We start from the raw sequence: 18,332 nt of genomic DNA, 5'->3' as shown, positions 1-18,332 counted from the left end.
ATAAGAATTGAACAAAAGCGTAAGTTCGTTGGATTTTTTTCAACAAACAAAACATGATCGGGGTTTTTTGAACGGTTTCGAAACTTTGTTGGTTTTACAAGTCATTTTTCGATATTTAATTATACATCATCAGCCATGTCATTCGTTGACTTTAATTAGCTGGTTGACCCTAAATGAGAAGTGAACGAAAATGTAAGTTAATTGGGCTTTTTAGACAAAATGTTAAGTTTGTTGGGTTTTCTTGAACTGACAAAACAAAATTGGGTTTTCTGAACGGTTTGAAAAATTCATTGGGCTTATAAGTCATTTTCCCAAAACAAAAAAAATGAAATCGAAATTTTACCTACACAATTCAAATGAAGAAAAACAGAAATTAACACAAAATGAATGTTTTTTTCATTCATAAAGACCTAGAAGCTACCAAAAAAGATAATTGTAACATAGCTAAACAGAATCGGTGCATAAAAATGCCACGTACAAAGAAAATAGTAGGCTAGTCCCTAACCCTTGTATCTTTCATTTACAACACTCAATGGAAGTCAAAATGACATGAACTATGTTTTCAACTTTTTGGAACAGCAGATGGAGTTCTCTGTTTTTGTTATGTTTTTAATCGAACTCTCAAACAGTCTTTCCAGCAAACTACTGATGAAACCATTGTGGTGTTAATAATTCTTGACATAGCTTCATAGGATAACCACAACCCCCCTTTCTCTTTGGGTTGAATCTAGTCTAGCAAACAAATATCAGAAAATTAATCTTATAAAAATTCGTAAAAAGTTTGACATGAGAAATTAAGAAATCAATTTGACAATGATGTAAATGTTTACCTTTAAAGAGTTTTGTAAAAGCAAAACAAATTTGCAACATCAAGGTCGTGAAGAGACTGAGTCACCTATACATCAAGATTCCATTTCAAACAAATTTGGAACAAGAAAAATTGAAGTAAATATTGGAAATCACTGTCCATAAAGTCTTGTTTTATATCACATAAGGGTTTATCAGTCAGAACTCAGATGGAAACAAACCTTGTAAACTAGAAGCAGCACCATATAAATGTCTTCCTTTGTAAACTATCTTCAGCTTGATCTTTTATTTCCTCTGATGCTTTCATTTCAAAAATCATTACATCCATCGACCTTTAATCTTTTATTGCTTGGCTGTAAGTGTGGAAAAGTGAGAAAAATAGATTTGAACTGGATTAGTAAGATATTTAAAGGTAAAATTTTGTAGATGTACACCTTAAAAGCATAAGTAAGATTTATGTTCATAACAGTTACACTTTCACAAATATAAGGAAATGCATATTGTATTAAGATTATATTTTAAAATTTATTTGACTGAGCTAAATAAATCAGTTATTTTAGTTATATACAATGAAACTGAAAAAAAAAGTTCAAGACAAACAGAGGGCTGTACCTTCATGTTAATCTTGTAATTACTCCTTACTCGTCTGTCGTGAAGCAGGGGATAAGGGAGATGTGGGGCCAATAGGAGCCTCCTCTACTAATATTTTCTTTCAGATTTGCGCATCTTTCTACTCTCAATGCCAGAAGTGAAGGCAACAATTTATCTGGTAAATCTATTGTCTTTGGGCAGTTCTCAATGAAGAAATGTTGGAGGGAGGTGAGGTGTTGGAGTCCCGTTGAAACCGATTCTAGTTTCTCAAATTCCCTAATGGAAAGAGAAGTAAGAGATGAAGGTAAAAGATGGGACAACTGAGCAAAGTTTTTCACATCATGATATGGTCCGCCATGTAATATTAGGTCAACAAGTGAGGTTGGGAAATTCTGTGGGCCCCACTCTGAGATGGGCTTCATCAACCCTCCTATATTAAGGAAACATAGATTCGGAGGCCAAAGCCCACGAGGAAAAGATGCATCCATTCTTGTACACTTTTCTATCCTGAGATGTGTTAACGAGGTGAGATTCGGCAACTCATGGTCAGGAAATGACTCCATACCTGGACACTCTGATATACATAATCTGTTCAGGTGAATGAAGCAACTCAATTCACTGATGGATTTCAGATTTGGCCAATTACGTATATTTACTACTTCAATCATCTGCATTTTTGATTTTATAAGAATCCTTGTCTTCTCTTTTCCTCCCAACTCCTTTTCCAATAGTTTCTTGCAATCCCAAATGGCAAGTGACTTGAGCTTCTGCCCTCCTCCTGTTGGGAAGGAAACGGATGTAATTGAATCACAATCCCAAATATCCAAAGTCTCCATGCTATCAGGACAACTGCAATGCTCCAAGCTGTTACAATCCCATACTCCCAACCCGCTAAAAGATGTTAGGCTGCTCCCACAATTATCCTTCTTATCTTTCTCCCCTAAACTCACCAAATTGTTACATTTAATTAAATTCAAGTTCTTTAAATTCATAAGAACCTTACTTGCCTCTGCTTCTGATTCCCACAAGTATCTTATGTCATTACACTGTTTGATGCCTAATTGTTCAACTGCCCAAGATACCCTATCACGCTTCTCCACAGTTCATCGGTAAGCCCTGAAATATCATCTATTTCTAACTTGGTGATTGATGAAGCTACATCAACCAGGCTTTTCAATACACCATGACTACATTTTCTTAGTTTCAGAACCCTTAGTGAAGGCAGTGCTTCAAGTGAGACTTGAACTAGATTAGGACAATCTTCAATACAAAGCTCTTGAAGGCAAGGAAACGCCCCACTATTTGTTGACCATTCCTCCCACCCTGACATACTTTTAAAACGTAGGATTTCAAGTGAAGGAAATGCAAGGCCGGTCCCATGTAACTCCAAACCTACAACCTTCACCTTACTCATCCCACCAATAAACAGCTCCTTCACTGATGGTAGTTGCCCAAGCATTGGTAGAGAGGTTGATTCTTCACACCCTTCTATCGACACTTTAGTCAACCGACGATAGGATGGATCCCCAACCCAATTTGGAAACTCTACACCTCTATATAAAGAAATTCTGAGTTTTTCTAGAGTACCATTATAAGGCATCAGCTCATTGAGGATCTCTTTTTCAAGTGATTTTGTTCGAAGCACATTAAACTCATCACCCCAATCCAACACTAACTCACTAAACCTTTTTTGAGAGAAGTTCGCATCACATGCATCCACTGCATTTTCCACATTTCCCAGCCCGTCAATACAAACTTTCCCATGGAGATTTTGCAAGTTCTTAAGCTCGGTTATTTTTAAGCCAATATCACTGGAGAGAGTGTGAAGACTTTTCAACTCACCAATCCCTAAGGGCATCGTCTTCAACATGAAACTACCCCTCATGTCAAAATGCTGCAAATCTTTAAGCTTTGAGAAGCTCTCGGGCAACTTAATCAATTTATAACAGCTAGAAAGAATCAACGTCTGTAAATTATAAAGATTGCAGACATTTTCCGGTAAATGGGTAATTGAAGTACAAGATAGATTAAGATACCGCAAGTGCTTCATACTACCCACGACTTCTGGTACCTCACTTATTGTAAGATGAGTCAAACTTAGGACCCTTAACAATGGTAACTCCTGAAGTAAGTCATTCAGGACCTTATTTGATAAATAAAATGTTATCCAACTTTCTACCACCCCAACAGACAATGCTAAAAATGTTCTCAAACTTTTAGCTCCTTTTAATGGCTTAAACCTTTTGTAAACCACATAATCCTCACAAACAAATGACATATGTCGTTGCTTTTTCACAGGTTCCTTCCCAAATTCCTGGTTCATCTCAATGTCTAACCTTAAAAAAAAATCTCCAGCAACAAGTGCGGCCAAGTCATTCAGAAGGTCATGCATCACAAACAACGATTTGTCATTAGGCGCCTGTTGAAAAAATGACCTTGACAGCAACTCTTCAAAACATTTGTGACCCCACTGTTGCATTGACTTTCTTACATCAGAGTGGTGCAAAAACCCTTCTGCCACCCACAGCAGAACCAACTCCTTTTTGTCAAACACATAGTCCTTGGGGAACAAGGAGCAGTATGCAAACAACAACTTCAAAGTGGCAGAAAGATCATTGTAGCTTAGTCTAAGAACAGGAACAATCTTATCTTCATTTCCTAAACTCCATATCTCACTATCCAATAGAGATTTCCATTCTTCCTCATCGGTTTTTGTCCTCAATAACCTCCCAAGTATTCTTAAAGCCAAAGGCAATCCCCCACATTTTTTCACAAACTTTTCCCCATATGGCCTTAGTGTTGGATGTGAATCAAAGTTAGGTACACCCAATGCGTGTTGAGCAAACAAAGACAAAGCATCTTCTTGTGATAGACGTTGCAGGGAGTCTATACTATGCAGAGGGTCTTCATGAGAAAAACCCAGCTGTTTGAGTAATTGCTCCTTCCGAGTAGTCATGATTATTCTACTTCCAGAAGTCCCAGCATGAAATGGGCCCACTAATTTCTCCCAATCACCATAGCTTTCAGACCATATATCATCTAAAACTATTAAAAATAGTTTGTTCTGAAGTTTCTTTTTAAGAGCTTCTTGAAGCAGATTTAAATCTGCAAATTCCTTGTTTTTCCCAGTCACAGATTGATAGATAACTCTGCTTATATTGGGAACACTGAACTCATCAGAAACACAAACCCAGGCCCTGAGTTCGAAGTGATCCTTCACTTTCTTTTCATCATACAAGAGTCTAGCTAGAGTTGTTTTGCCAACTCCACCCATACCAACTATGGGCACGATGCTGAAGTTTTGACTCCCTGATTCATCTTTATCCCCCAACAGCTTCTCCAGCAATTTTTTCTTATCATCTTCACGTCCGACAATACCGCTTTCATCTACCAAAGACGCCTCATACCTTTCAATTTTTGGCTTTTCATATGTTATCACACTTAAACCAAGATTATTTTTTGCCTCTACCAGTTCTTGTAACCTGGTGGCAATATCATCTAACTTGGCATGCATCCTATTACTTTGTGAGAAACTTGTGCAACAACTTGGGATTAGTTTTCTTACCACACTGGTGGAGGCTCCACCCTCCTCGGTCAACTCACGATGAATAGCTTCTGTTGCAAGATCATCAAGTAGGTCGTCTATGTCATAAGCCAAATGTTGGAGATCATTCAGCCATCTTTTAACGGCTTCATTAGTTACTTCCTTCTGGGAAGCGTCGTTAAGCAGATCTTGGATTTGGTCTAATGTCTTCTTCAGTTTCTTGAGCTCAGATTCAATTCCTTTGGAGCGAACAATCTTCTTCAAGGCTTCAGATGCCAGTTTTTCAAAGACCACTGTCAAGAAGGCAGAAAGAACGATTTCAGCCATTGTTTATGCCAAGAGCAGAGAATATAATATAGAGGTGGATGAAATGGATGAAGAGAGAATGATTTCAATTATCAAGAGATGTTGATAAATTCGATGAACAGAGATCGATTTCAATTATTGTTTACAGTGAATATGTGTGGATTAAATTAACGCCCACCACAAATTTGTGGGCCCAAAAGTTGCAAGTTGCAATTGAGGAGTTACAGTGAATATGGGGATTAAATTATTCATGGCCTTCTTCTCTTTCTACTTCAGCCGGCGTTTCTCCAATGTTACCAACTCCGACGATTCTAACTCCGGAAGCCATCGGTTCATGCTACATATTGATAGAGATAAACATTGCGGACCAGATTACTCCACCGTCTTCTTCTCCATGATGTTTAATGTGAAGAGACAAATAATTGTAGCCGATGACGATTCCGAGGCGGAGACGGAAAATTCAGACCCATGATTCATTATTGGCGGTGGGGACACTTGTTTTACGTTTTTGTTTAGATAAAGTTGAAAAATAAAAATAAAAATAAAATATTATAGTTTTGATAATTTTTTTTAACAAAATTAAATTGTTTCCTATATATGGCTACAAATATTTTTATCTATTAAAATTATGACATCTGTCAACATTCCATATTTACTTAATTATCTCATTAAGAATATATATTAAAAATATATCAAATAAAATTAAATTGAAATGTGGAATGATGAACGTGTCATAATGTTAGTGATTAAGAATATTTGTAGGCATAAAAGATAGGAGGCAATTTAATTTTTTTTTTTAATATTGAATCATTTTATTTTTAATATATATATATATATATATATATATATATATATATATATATATATATATATATATATATATATATATATATATAGTCAAGATCAAATATCAATATAAGCTACATTTTGCAAATATAAATTTTAATGCTTGCAGTCAGTCATGGAAACAAACAACACGAAGATGCTATAAAATCCAAAAAAAAATATGTCAATGATATAATGGTCGTTTTTACATAGATCAAAAATCGTCCAACGGACTGATATAATACTAATTAAATACAATAGTGCAAAAGATGACCCCTAAGAATCAGGGCTAATAACATACCCTAACACTTATTTTTATGGATAAATGTTTCTGTATATAAAATTGCTTTAATATTATGTACAAATGTACAATAAATTTATATTTTAGATTTATTTAATTAATATAGTACATGGATTTTCCTAGGATACAATACTCTTTAGTATAATAAAAACTTAAGTTCAATCAGTATTAGAAGCCTTTTAAATTAATAAATATTAATTTATTAGTTAATAAATATTTATAGACATACTAATCCTAACAATATTAATTTGTAAATGTTTTTACAGTGAGTCCATTTTAACAAACCATTTCAATATTTTGTGTTTGTAGAGGATGATTGTTTGTGAGTCATGCGCTTAATTTGGATGATTTAAATTTTAAATCAAGAGTCGCATTGAATTTTGAACCACCGTGCACAGGATAACAATTTGAATTTGAAAACTACTTATCAAAATATTACCATTGTATTTTGTATTTTTTACTAAAAATAATAAGATAATCAGTATTTGGTAGACATTAAAAAAAAAAGGGGGACATATGGCCCACCATTACTCTTCAGCTCCTTCCACACAGTTCACCCTCGTCAAGTTTTATACAAATGACAAATCCACCATTACTCTTCAGTGGGCTAGAGGGTCGCCAAGCTGTCATGACATTGGATTTTGCATGGGCCTGTTCCGGTTCTTGGGTCCAGTTTTGGTAGTCCATGATCATTGGAATTACCAATAGGTGGGCTACATGATCCTATATAGTTTTTACAGAAATGCCCTTTTCGTCCTTGTCTTATTCTGGTCTCTCTACTCTATCTACTACCTTCAATATTTCATTATCTTTTTAGAAAGCTAGATGCAATAGACCATAATAAATAAATCAAAGAAAAGTCACTTTCTTTTTTCTTACATTTAACCTGAAAACTAATGTTGGTATATTATTAAACATGATAAATATCTTTCTGATATTAACATAATAACAACAGACATTCACTTTTTTCTTCGTTCAACCAAATTAGGTTGCTATTTTTGGCATTATTAACAAAAGTTGATTCTTTTTTTCCTCCTGGTATGTCCTTTTCGCGGGTTCACTCTAACTAGAACCATAACCAAATGGAGCAGTGTGTTATTCGGTAATCAACACAATAGTTCCCAAAATTGTGATTGGAATTCTTGATAAAGATCTTGGAAGGGCTCATTGAGTCATTTTCACAAACACTTGCAGTGCATAAACCGATAAACCAACTAAAATCAGTTTATTTTTACAAGAATTCAGCCAACATTAGTGCACTCTTTTTGCTTACTCTTCTTAATCTCTCTTCTCATCTGGTTTCAGGTAAATCGTCTTGTTACAGTTTCAGATTATTCAGCTCTCCAATCCATCACACAAGATATCGTTGATTTCAGAGGATACTTGAGGAACTGTAAAGACAGGAATAGCGTGTGTTCATGTGGATGGGTAGGCGTAAAGTGTGGTCAAGGTCAAGTCACCGCAATATAAAGGATTACGAGGCATAAAGATGCGCTCAGGAAGAAATAATGCACGTCGGAAGAAATGATGCAAATCAATCCTTATTTAATTACATTAATTATAATTAAAATTGTTTAATTTTAATCTTTTATTTAGAAAGGTAATTTTAGTAATATCATACTATTTTATTTTGAACTTTAGATAAGTTTCTAATATTAAATTAGTTTTTTTTTAATTAAAATTTGAGTTTGGATATAAATGTAAATATTATAGTTTTAGAATGATGTATATATATATTTTAAAATTCTATAAGAATATTGATGTAATACATAAACTTGAGAAGGATAATATATGAAATTTTCCTTATAAAAATTAAAAGAAAGGACATTATGGTGATTCCATCAAACAAATTATAATCCAAATCAATTCATTTCCATGGTGAAGGCATTTTAGTATAAGTTTATACAATTGGACTTGGTGTAAATTGGTAAGAGATTGAGTATGTTGTGTAAAACATACAAAAATGTAACTTCTATATTAATAGTTATGTATGTGTTTCTACCTTCACCATCTAATTATTAGTATGTTTCGGTGAAGACATCATGTACAGACTTGTAAACACATGACTAAAGTTGATTTAGCATTTCAACTTAATGCAATAATTTTGGCCTTCCTTGATGAATTGAAGACTTGTAAAAAAGAAAATGGTGGTTCTAGATTTAAAGTTGTTGATTCTGTGAAGAGACCTCCCGTACAGTTACTAATACTAACAGTAAGAAAAATGGTGTTTTCAGACCTCGCAAATGAATGAAGAAGCTACTGATGAAATGGATGGAGAAGAGACATGAGATGATGAAGTACCTAAGGGACATTATGATAGAAACCAGAGTATGGGATATGTAGAATCTAGAAAGCTATTTGATTACTGAATGAAATGAAAATAGAACAAAATCAGTAAAGACCCAAATGGTTCTTCCTGACCTAATCAGAGAGTCCCTTCAAAGGGACAACCCTGCCCAAGCTAATGCCGAACACTCAAAACGCAAATGGAAAAGACTGAATGATCCATAACCCTAAGACTACAGTTATTTATACTAGCCTAGGGATCGGGTGCAAAACAGAAAATATAAATATTACAATTTGGTCCCTTCACTTTTCCCCTCTTTTATATAAGACCCATTCTTTATCATGTTCTCTATCACATTACTCTCAATTAAACAACCAACCGGTGTCTACAATAGACTTACAGTGGTAGTTTGATTAGGTGTCAATCAAATACTATTGTAATTATGAAAGTTAGTTTGCTCAAAGAAAGTATGGAAGAACCTAGAGTGGAGAATGGCAAAAAAAATCCAAAATGAGTAAAAAATTGAAGCATAATTCAAAGTGCATTTTGTCGCTATCTAATAACTTTATCATAAAGCAAAATGAGTTACTAAAGCTATACATCTACCAGCGAAAGTCAAAGTTACAAGGAGTTTGTTTTCAACTTCTTGGAAGAGCAGACGGAGTTCACTGTTTTAGTTTTAGTCTTCAGTCTAACTCTTAAATGTAGTCTTCCTAGACAACAAATGGAGTTCATGGGATATCTCTTCATGAAATATACAAGAATCTAGAATAGAAACCGGCAAAAAGAAAAATCAAAATGAGTCGTAATTAAAAAGCAAAATTCTAAATGCATTTTGTTGGCTGGCAAATGTATCTATTCAGAAAGCAAGATGAGGTACTAAAGTGATAAATGGACTTTGTTTTCAATGAAAGTCAAGAATACATGGACTCTGTTATCAACGTCTTGGAAGAGCAGTTGGAGTTCTCTGTTTTTGTTCTGCTTTCAAGCTAACTCTGAAACATAGTCTTTCCATACAAACAAATGTGCGGTTAATAATTCCTTGACCATGCTTCATGGGGTTTCTGGTGCTGAAAAGCACAAGCTCTCCTTCTCTTTGGGTTCAATCCAATCTAGAAAAGAAGTCAATATTAATTTGCCAGCAAGATAAATAAATTTAAATCAAATATTGTTTTCAAAATAGAATATGACAATCTACACCTTGAAAAATAAAAAAGTTTTCTGTTCATAACAATTTCACAAATATACTGAGTCTTAATTAAAGCTCCATCCACTTAATCTTAATGCGTTTAGTTAGCATTAATCGTGGGTCAAATGAGTCACTTGATAAATAACATAATTGTTGACATTATCAAATAGGTACAACCCTGGTAGCTATTAGAATGATTCGTGATATAAAAAGTATTCATATCATTTGTTTATACTGTTACTAAATTATTATCATCATCATGAAAAATTTAAGTACTAAATATTTAACAAATAACGATAATTCTATTAGCAATCCAAGTTCAATCTAAGACTTTTTCTTTTTATTTCAAAGTACTTAACTCACTAGTCATTTTAATTCATTTTGCAATCCATCGTGACCCTTCCATGTTACAACCTAATCAGTTTCATCAACAAAAAAGAAACAATGAAATCCAATGAATCAACGTGCATATCCATGTTAACAACCAGACATTGAGACACAAGTAGAATTTTGGATGAAATGCATATATTAATGTATTGAGATAATATGAAAAGAATAAACTGTTTGAATGAGAAAATTCACTCATTTAACTTACACATAGTAAAAGATGTCAAAGGCATAAAGTGTACCTTCACATGAAACTTAATTACTCGTCTATGTCCAAGTAGGGGATAAGGGAGATGAGGGGCCAATAGGAGCCTCCTTTGCAACTCTTTTCTTTCAGATTTGGGCATTTTACTATTCTCAAAACCAGAAGTGAAGACAACAACTTTTCTGGTAGATCCACCGTCTTTGGGCAGTTGCAAATGAAGAGATGTTGGAGGGAGGTGAGGTGTTGGAGTCCCGTTGAAACCGAATCCAGTTTCTCAAATCGATCTATGCCAAGAGAAGTAAGAGATGAAGGTAAAAGATGGGACAACTGCGCAAAGTTTTTCACATCATCATATGGTCCGCCATACAATGTTAAGTGAGAAAGTGAGGTTGGGAAATTCTGTGGGCCCCACTCTGAGATGGGCTTCTTCAACTCTCCTATTTCAAGCCGACACAATTTCGGAGGCCAAAGCCCACGAGGAAAGGATGCATCCATACTTGTACACTTTTTAATTGTTAGTTCTGTTAACGAGGTGAGATTCGGCAACTCATGGTCAGGAAATGACTCCATACCTGGACACTCTGATATACATAATCTGTTCAGGTGAATGAAGCAACTCAATTCACTGATGGATTTCAGATTTGGCCAATTAGCTATAAATACAAATTCAAGCATCTGCATTTTTGATTTTATAAGAAACCTTGTCTTCTCTTTTCCTCCCAACTCCTTTTCCGATAGTTTCTTGCAATCCCAAATGACAAGTGACTTGAGCTTCTGCCCTCCTCCTGTTGGGAAGGAGACGGATGTAATTGAATCACAATCCCAAATATCCAAAGTCTCCATGCTATCAGGACAACTGCAATGCTCCAAGCTGTTACAATTCCATACTCCCAACCAACTAAAAGATGTTAGGCTGCTCCCACAATTATCCTCCTTATCTTTCTCCCCTAAACTCACCAAATTTTCACATTTTCTTAACTCCAACATCTTTAAATTCATAAGAAGCTTACTTGCCTCTGCTTCTGATTCCCACAAGTATCTTATTTCATTACATTCGCTGATTTTTATTTCTTCAACTGCCCCTAGACACCCAATCATACCTCTCCACTCCTCGTCAGTAAGCCCTGAAATATCATCTATTTCCAACTTGGTGATTGACAAAGCTATATCAACCAGGCTTTTCAATACACCATGACCACATTTTCTTAGTTTCAGAACCCTTAGTGAAGGTAGTGCTTCAAGGGAGACCCGGACCAGATTAGGACAATCTTCAATACAAAGCTCTTGAAGGCAAGGAAACGCCCCACTCTTTGTTGACCATTCCTCCCACCCTGACATACTATCAAACTCTAGGATTTCAAGTGAAGGAAATGCAAGATCGGTCCCAAGAAACACCATACCTACAACCTTCACCTTACTCATCCCACCAATAAACAGCTCCTTCAGTGATGGTAGTTGCCCAAGCATTGGTAGAGAGGTTGATTCTTCACAGCTTTCTATCGACACTATAGTCAACCGACGATAGGATGGATCCCCAACCCAATTTGGAAACTCTACACCTCTATATAAAGAAATTCTGAGTTTTTCTAGAGTACCATTATAAGGCATCAGCTCATTGAGGATCTCTTTTTCAAGTGATTTTGTTCGAAGGACATTAAACTCATCACCCCAATCCAACACTAACTCACTAAACCTTTTTCGAGAGAAGTTCGCCTCACGTGCGTCCGCTGAATTTTCCACATTTCCCAGCCCATCAATACAAACTTTCCCATGGAGATTTTGCAAGTTCTTAAGCTCGGTTAATTTTAAGCCAATATCACTGGAGAGAGTGTGAAGACTTTTCAACTCACCAATCCCTAAGGGCATCGTCTTCAACATGAAACTACCCATCATGTCAAAATGCTGCAAATCTTTAAGCTTTGAGAAGCTCTCGGGCAACTTAATCAATTTATAACAGCTAGAAAGAATCAACGTCTGTAAATTATAAAGATTGCAGACATTTTCCGGTAAATGGGTAATTGAAGTCCAAGATAGATTAAGATACCGCAAGTGCTTCATACTACCCACCACTTCTGGTACCTCACTTATTGTAAGATGAGTCAAACTTAGGACCCTTAACAATGGTAACTCCTGAAGTAAGTCATTCAGGACCTTATTTGATAAATAAAATGTTATCCAACTTCCTACCACCCCAACAGACAATGCTAAAAATGTTCTCAAACTTTTAGCTCCTTTTAATGGCTTAAACCTTTTGTAAACCACATAATCCTCACAAACAAATGACATATGTCGTTGCTTTTTCAAAGGTTCCTTCCCAAATTCCTGTTTTATCTCAATGTCTAACCTTGAAAAAAAGTCTCCAGCAACATATGTGGCCATGTCATTCAGGAGGTCATGCATCACAAACAACGATTTGTCATGAGGAGCATGTTGAAAAAATGACCTTGACAGCAACTCTTCAAAACATTTCTGACCCCACTGCTGCATTGAATTTCTTGCAGCAGAGTGTTGCAAAAACCCTTCCGCCATCCACAGCAGAACCAACTCCTCTTTGTCAAACACATAGTCCTTGGGGAACAAAGAGCAGTATGCAAACAACAACTTCAAAGTGGCAGAAAGATCATTGTAGCTTAGTCTAAGAACAGGAACAATCTTATCTTCATTTCCTAAACTCCATATCTCACTATCCAACAGAGATTTCCATTCTTCCTCATCTGTTTTTGTCCTTAATAACCTTCCAAGTATTCTTAAAGCCAAAGGCAATCCCCCACATTTTTTCACAAACTGTTCCCCATATGGCCTTAGTGTTGGATGTGAATCAAAGTTAGGTACACCAAATGCGTGTTGAGAAAACAAAGACAAAGCATCTTCTTGTGATAGACGTTGCAGGGAGTCTATGCTATGCAGAGGGTCTTCATGAGAAAAACCCAGCTGTTTGAGTAATTGCTCCTTCCGAGTAGTCATGATTATTCTACTTCCAGAAGTCCCAGCATGAAATGGGCCCACTAATTTCTCCCAATCACCATAGCTTTCAGACCATATATCATCTAAAACTATTAAAAATAGTTTGTTCTGAAGTTTCTTTTTAAGAGCTTCTTGAAGCAGATTTAAATCTGCAAATTCCTTGTTTTCCCCAGTCACAGATTGATAGATAACTCTGCTTATATTGGGAACACTGAACTCATCAGAAACACAAACCCAGGCCCTGAGTTCGAAGTGATCCTTCACTTTCTTTTCATCATACAAGAGTCTAGCTAGAGTTGTTTTGCCAACTCCACCCATACCAACTATGGGCACGATGCTGAAGTTTTGACTCCCTGATTCATCTTTATCCCCCAACAGCTTCTCCAGCAATTTTTTCTTATCATCTTCACGTCCGACAATACCGCTTTCATCTACCAAAGACGCCTCATACCTTTCAATTTTTGGCTTTTCATATGTTATCACACTTAAACCAAGATTATTTTTTGCCTCTACCAGTTCTTGTAACCTGGTGGCAATATCATCTAACTTGGCATGCATCCTATTACTTTGTGAGAAACTTGTGCAACAACTTGGGATTAGTTTTCTTACCACACTGGTGGAGGCTCCACCCTCCTCGGTCAACTCACGATGAATAGCTTCTGTTGCAAGATCATCAAGTAGGTCGTCTATGTCATAAGCCAAATGTTGGAGATCATTCAGCCATCTTTTAACGGCTTCATTAGTTACTTCCTTCTGGGAAGCGTCGTTAAGCAGATCTTGGATTTGGTCTAATGTCTTCTTCAGTTTCTTGAGCTCAGATTCAATTCCTTTGGAGCGAACAATCTTCTTCAAGGCTTCAGATGCCAGTTTTTCAAAGACCACTGTCAAGAAGGCAGAAAGAACGATTTCAGCCATTGTTTATGCCAAGAGCAGAGAATATAATATAGAGGTGGATGAAATGGATGAAGAGAGAATGATTTCAATTATCAAGAGATGTTGATAAATTCGATGAACAGAGATCGATTTCAATTATTGTTTACAGTGAATATGTGTGGATTAAATTAACGCCCACCACAAATTTGTGGGCCCAAAAGTTGCAAGTTGCAATTGAGGAGTTACAGTGAATATGGGGATTAAATTATTCATGGCCTTCTTCTCTTTCTACTTCAGCCGGCGTTTCTCCAATGTTACCAACTCCGACGATTCTAACTCCGGAAGCCATCGGTTCATGCTACATATTGATAGAGATAAACATTGCGGACCAGATTACTCCACCGTCTTCTTCTCCATGATGTTTAATGTGAAGAGACAAATAATTGTAGCCGATGACGATTCCGAGGCGGAGACGGAAAATTCAGACCCATGATTCATTATTGGCGGTGGGGACACTTGTTTTACGTTTTTGTTTAGATAAAGTTGAAAAATAAAAATAAAAATAAAATATTATAGTTTTGATAATTTTTTTTAACAAAATTAAATTGTTTCCTATATATGGCTACAAATATTTTTATCTATTAAAATTATGACATCTGTCAACATTCCATATTTACTTAATTATCTCATTAAGAATATATATTAAAAATATATCAAATAAAATTAAATTGAAATGTGGAATGATGAACGTGTCATAATGTTAGTGATTAAGAATATTTGTAGGCATAAAAGATAGGAGGCAATTTAATTTTTTTTTTTAATATTGAATCATTTTATTTTTAATATATATATATATATATATATATATATATATATATATATATATATATAGTCAAGATCAAATATCAATATAAGCTACATTTTGCAAATATAAATTTTAATGCTTGCAGTCAGTCATGGAAACAAACAACACGAAGATGCTATAAAATCCAAAAAAAAATATGTCAATGATATAATGGTCGTTTTTACATAGATCAAAAATCGTCCAACGGACTGATATAATACTAATTAAATACAATAGTGCAAAAGATGACCCCTAAGAATCAGGGCTAATAACATACCCTAACACTTATTTTTATGGATAAATGTTTCTGTATATAAAATTGCTTTAATATTATGTACAAATGTACAATAAATTTATATTTTAGATTTATTTAATTAATATAGTACATGGATTTTCCTAGGATACAATACTCTTTAGTATAATAAAAACTTAAGTTCAATCAGTATTAGAAGCCTTTTAAATTAATAAATATTAATTTATTAGTTAATAAATATTTATAGACATACTAATCCTAACAATATTAATTTGTAAATGTTTTTACAGTGAGTCCATCTTAACAAACCATTTCAATATTTTGTGTTTGTAGAGGATGATTGTTTGTGAGTCATGCGCTTAATTTGGATGATTTAAATTTTAAATCAAGAGTCGCATTGAATTTTGAACCACCGTGCACAGGATAACAATTTGAATTTGAAAACTACTTATCAAAATATTACCATTGTATTTTGTATTTTTTACTAAAAATAATAAGATAATCAGTATTTGGTAGACATTAAAAAAAAAAGGGGGACATATGGCCCACCATTACTCTTCAGCTCCTTCCACACAGTTCACCCTCGTCAAGTTTTATACAAATGACAAATCCACCATTACTCTTCAGTGGGCTAGAGGGTCGCCAAGCTGTCATGACATTGGATTTTGCATGGGCCTGTTCCGGTTCTTGGGTCCAGTTTTGGTAGTCCATGATCATTGGAATTACCAATAGGTGGGCTACATGATCCTATATAGTTTTTACAGAAATGCCCTTTTCGTCCTTGTCTTATTCTGGTCTCTCTACTCTATCTACTACCTTCAATATTTCATTATCTTTTTAGAAAGCTAGATGCAATAGACCATAATAAATAAATCAAAGAAAAGTCACTTTCTTTTTTCTTACATTTAACCTGAAAACTAATGTTGGTATATTATTAAACATGATAAATATCTTTCTGATATTAACATAATAACAACAGACATTCACTTTTTTCTTCGTTCAACCAAATTAGGTTGCTATTTTTGGCATTATTAACAAAAGTTGATTCTTTTTTTCCTCCTGGTATGTCCTTTTCGCGGGTTCACTCTAACTAGAACCATAACCAAATGGAGCAGTGTGTTATTCGGTAATCAACACAATAGTTCCCAAAATTGTGATTGGAATTCTTGATAAAGATCTTGGAAGGGCTCATTGAGTCATTTTCACAAACACTTGCAGTGCATAAACCGATAAACCAACTAAAATCAGTTTATTTTTACAAGAATTCAGCCAACATTAGTGCACTCTTTTTGCTTACTCTTCTTAATCTCTCTTCTCATCTGGTTTCAGGTAAATCGTCTTGTTACAGTTTCAGATTATTCAGCTCTCCAATCCATCACACAAGATATCGTTGATTTCAGAGGATACTTGAGGAACTGTAAAGACAGGAATAGCGTGTGTTCATGTGGATGGGTAGGCGTAAAGTGTGGTCAAGGTCAAGTCACCGCAATATAAAGGATTACGAGGCATAAAGATGCGCTCAGGAAGAAATAATGCACGTCGGAAGAAATGATGCAAATCAATCCTTATTTAATTACATTAATTATAATTAAAATTGTTTAATTTTAATCTTTTATTTAGAAAGGTAATTTTAGTAATATCATACTATTTTATTTTGAACTTTAGATAAGTTTCTAATATTAAATTAGTTTTTTTTTAATTAAAATTTGAGTTTGGATATAAATGTAAATATTATAGTTTTAGAATGATGTATATATATATTTTAAAATTCTATAAGAATATTGATGTAATACATAAACTTGAGAAGGATAATATATGAAATTTTCCTTATAAAAATTAAAAGAAAGGACATTATGGTGATTCCATCAAACAAATTATAATCCAAATCAATTCATTTCCATGGTGAAGGCATTTTAGTATAAGTTTATACAATTGGACTTGGTGTAAATTGGTAAGAGATTGAGTATGTTGTGTAAAACATACAAAAATGTAACTTCTATATTAATAGTTATGTATGTGTTTCTACCTTCACCATCTAATTATTAGTATGTTTCGGTGAAGACATCATGTACAGACTTGTAAACACATGACTAAAGTTGATTTAGCATTTCAACTTAATGCAATAATTTTGGCCTTCCTTGATGAATTGAAGACTTGTAAAAAAGAAAATGGTGGTTCTAGATTTAAAGTTGTTGATTCTGTGAAGAGACCTCCCGTACAGTTACTAATACTAACAGTAAGAAAAATGGTGTTTTCAGACCTCGCAAATGAATGAAGAAGCTACTGATGAAATGGATGGAGAAGAGACATGAGATGATGAAGTACCTAAGGGACATTATGATAGAAACCAGAGTATGGGATATGTAGAATCTAGAAAGCTATTTGATTACTGAATGAAATGAAAATAGAACAAAATCAGTAAAGACCCAAATGGTTCTTCCTGACCTAATCAGAGAGTCCCTTCAAAGGGACAACCCTGCCCAAGCTAATGCCGAACACTCAAAACGCAAATGGAAAAGACTGAATGATCCATAACCCTAAGACTACAGTTATTTATACTAGCCTAGGGATCGGGTGCAAAACAGAAAATATAAATATTACAATTTGGTCCCTTCACTTTTCCCCTCTTTTATATAAGACCCATTCTTTATCATGTTCTCTATCACATTACTCTCAATTAAACAACCAACCGGTGTCTACAATAGACTTACAGTGGTAGTTTGATTAGGTGTCAATCAAATACTATTGTAATTATGAAAGTTAGTTTGCTCAAAGAAAGTATGGAAGAACCTAGAGTGGAGAATGGCAAAAAAAATCCAAAATGAGTAAAAAATTGAAGCATAATTCAAAGTGCATTTTGTCGCTATCTAATAACTTTATCATAAAGCAAAATGAGTTACTAAAGCTATACATCTACCAGCGAAAGTCAAAGTTACAAGGAGTTTGTTTTCAACTT

At 34.6% G+C, this 18,332-nt stretch overlaps 1 protein-coding gene and 1 pseudogene across 1 annotated transcript; both read right to left on the bottom strand.

Annotated features, from left to right (window-relative positions):
• Positions 1–414: 414 nt before the first annotated feature.
• LOC111883310 (putative disease resistance protein At3g14460) lies at positions 415–5,767 on the bottom strand (annotated as a pseudogene).
• Positions 5,768–9,375: 3,608 nt separating this feature from the next.
• LOC128132695 (putative disease resistance protein At3g14460) lies at positions 9,376–14,376 on the bottom strand. Its single transcript, XM_052769564.1, has 2 exons — positions 10,480–14,376; positions 9,376–9,773 (listed from the first exon to the last, which is right to left on the bottom strand). The coding sequence occupies exon 1, from the start codon at positions 14,319–14,321 to the stop codon at positions 10,497–10,499; it is 3,825 nt and encodes a 1,274-aa protein (XP_052625524.1). The 5' UTR covers positions 14,322–14,376; the 3' UTR covers positions 9,376–9,773; positions 10,480–10,496.
• Between the last annotated feature and the right edge of the window lie 3,956 nt (positions 14,377–18,332).

Source organism: Lactuca sativa, chromosome 3, assembly GCF_002870075.4.
Source record: "Lactuca sativa cultivar Salinas chromosome 3, Lsat_Salinas_v11, whole genome shotgun sequence".
Classification (NCBI taxonomy): Eukaryota; Viridiplantae; Streptophyta; class Magnoliopsida; order Asterales; family Asteraceae; genus Lactuca; species Lactuca sativa.
This window is presented reverse-complemented; position numbering and strand designations above follow the sequence as displayed.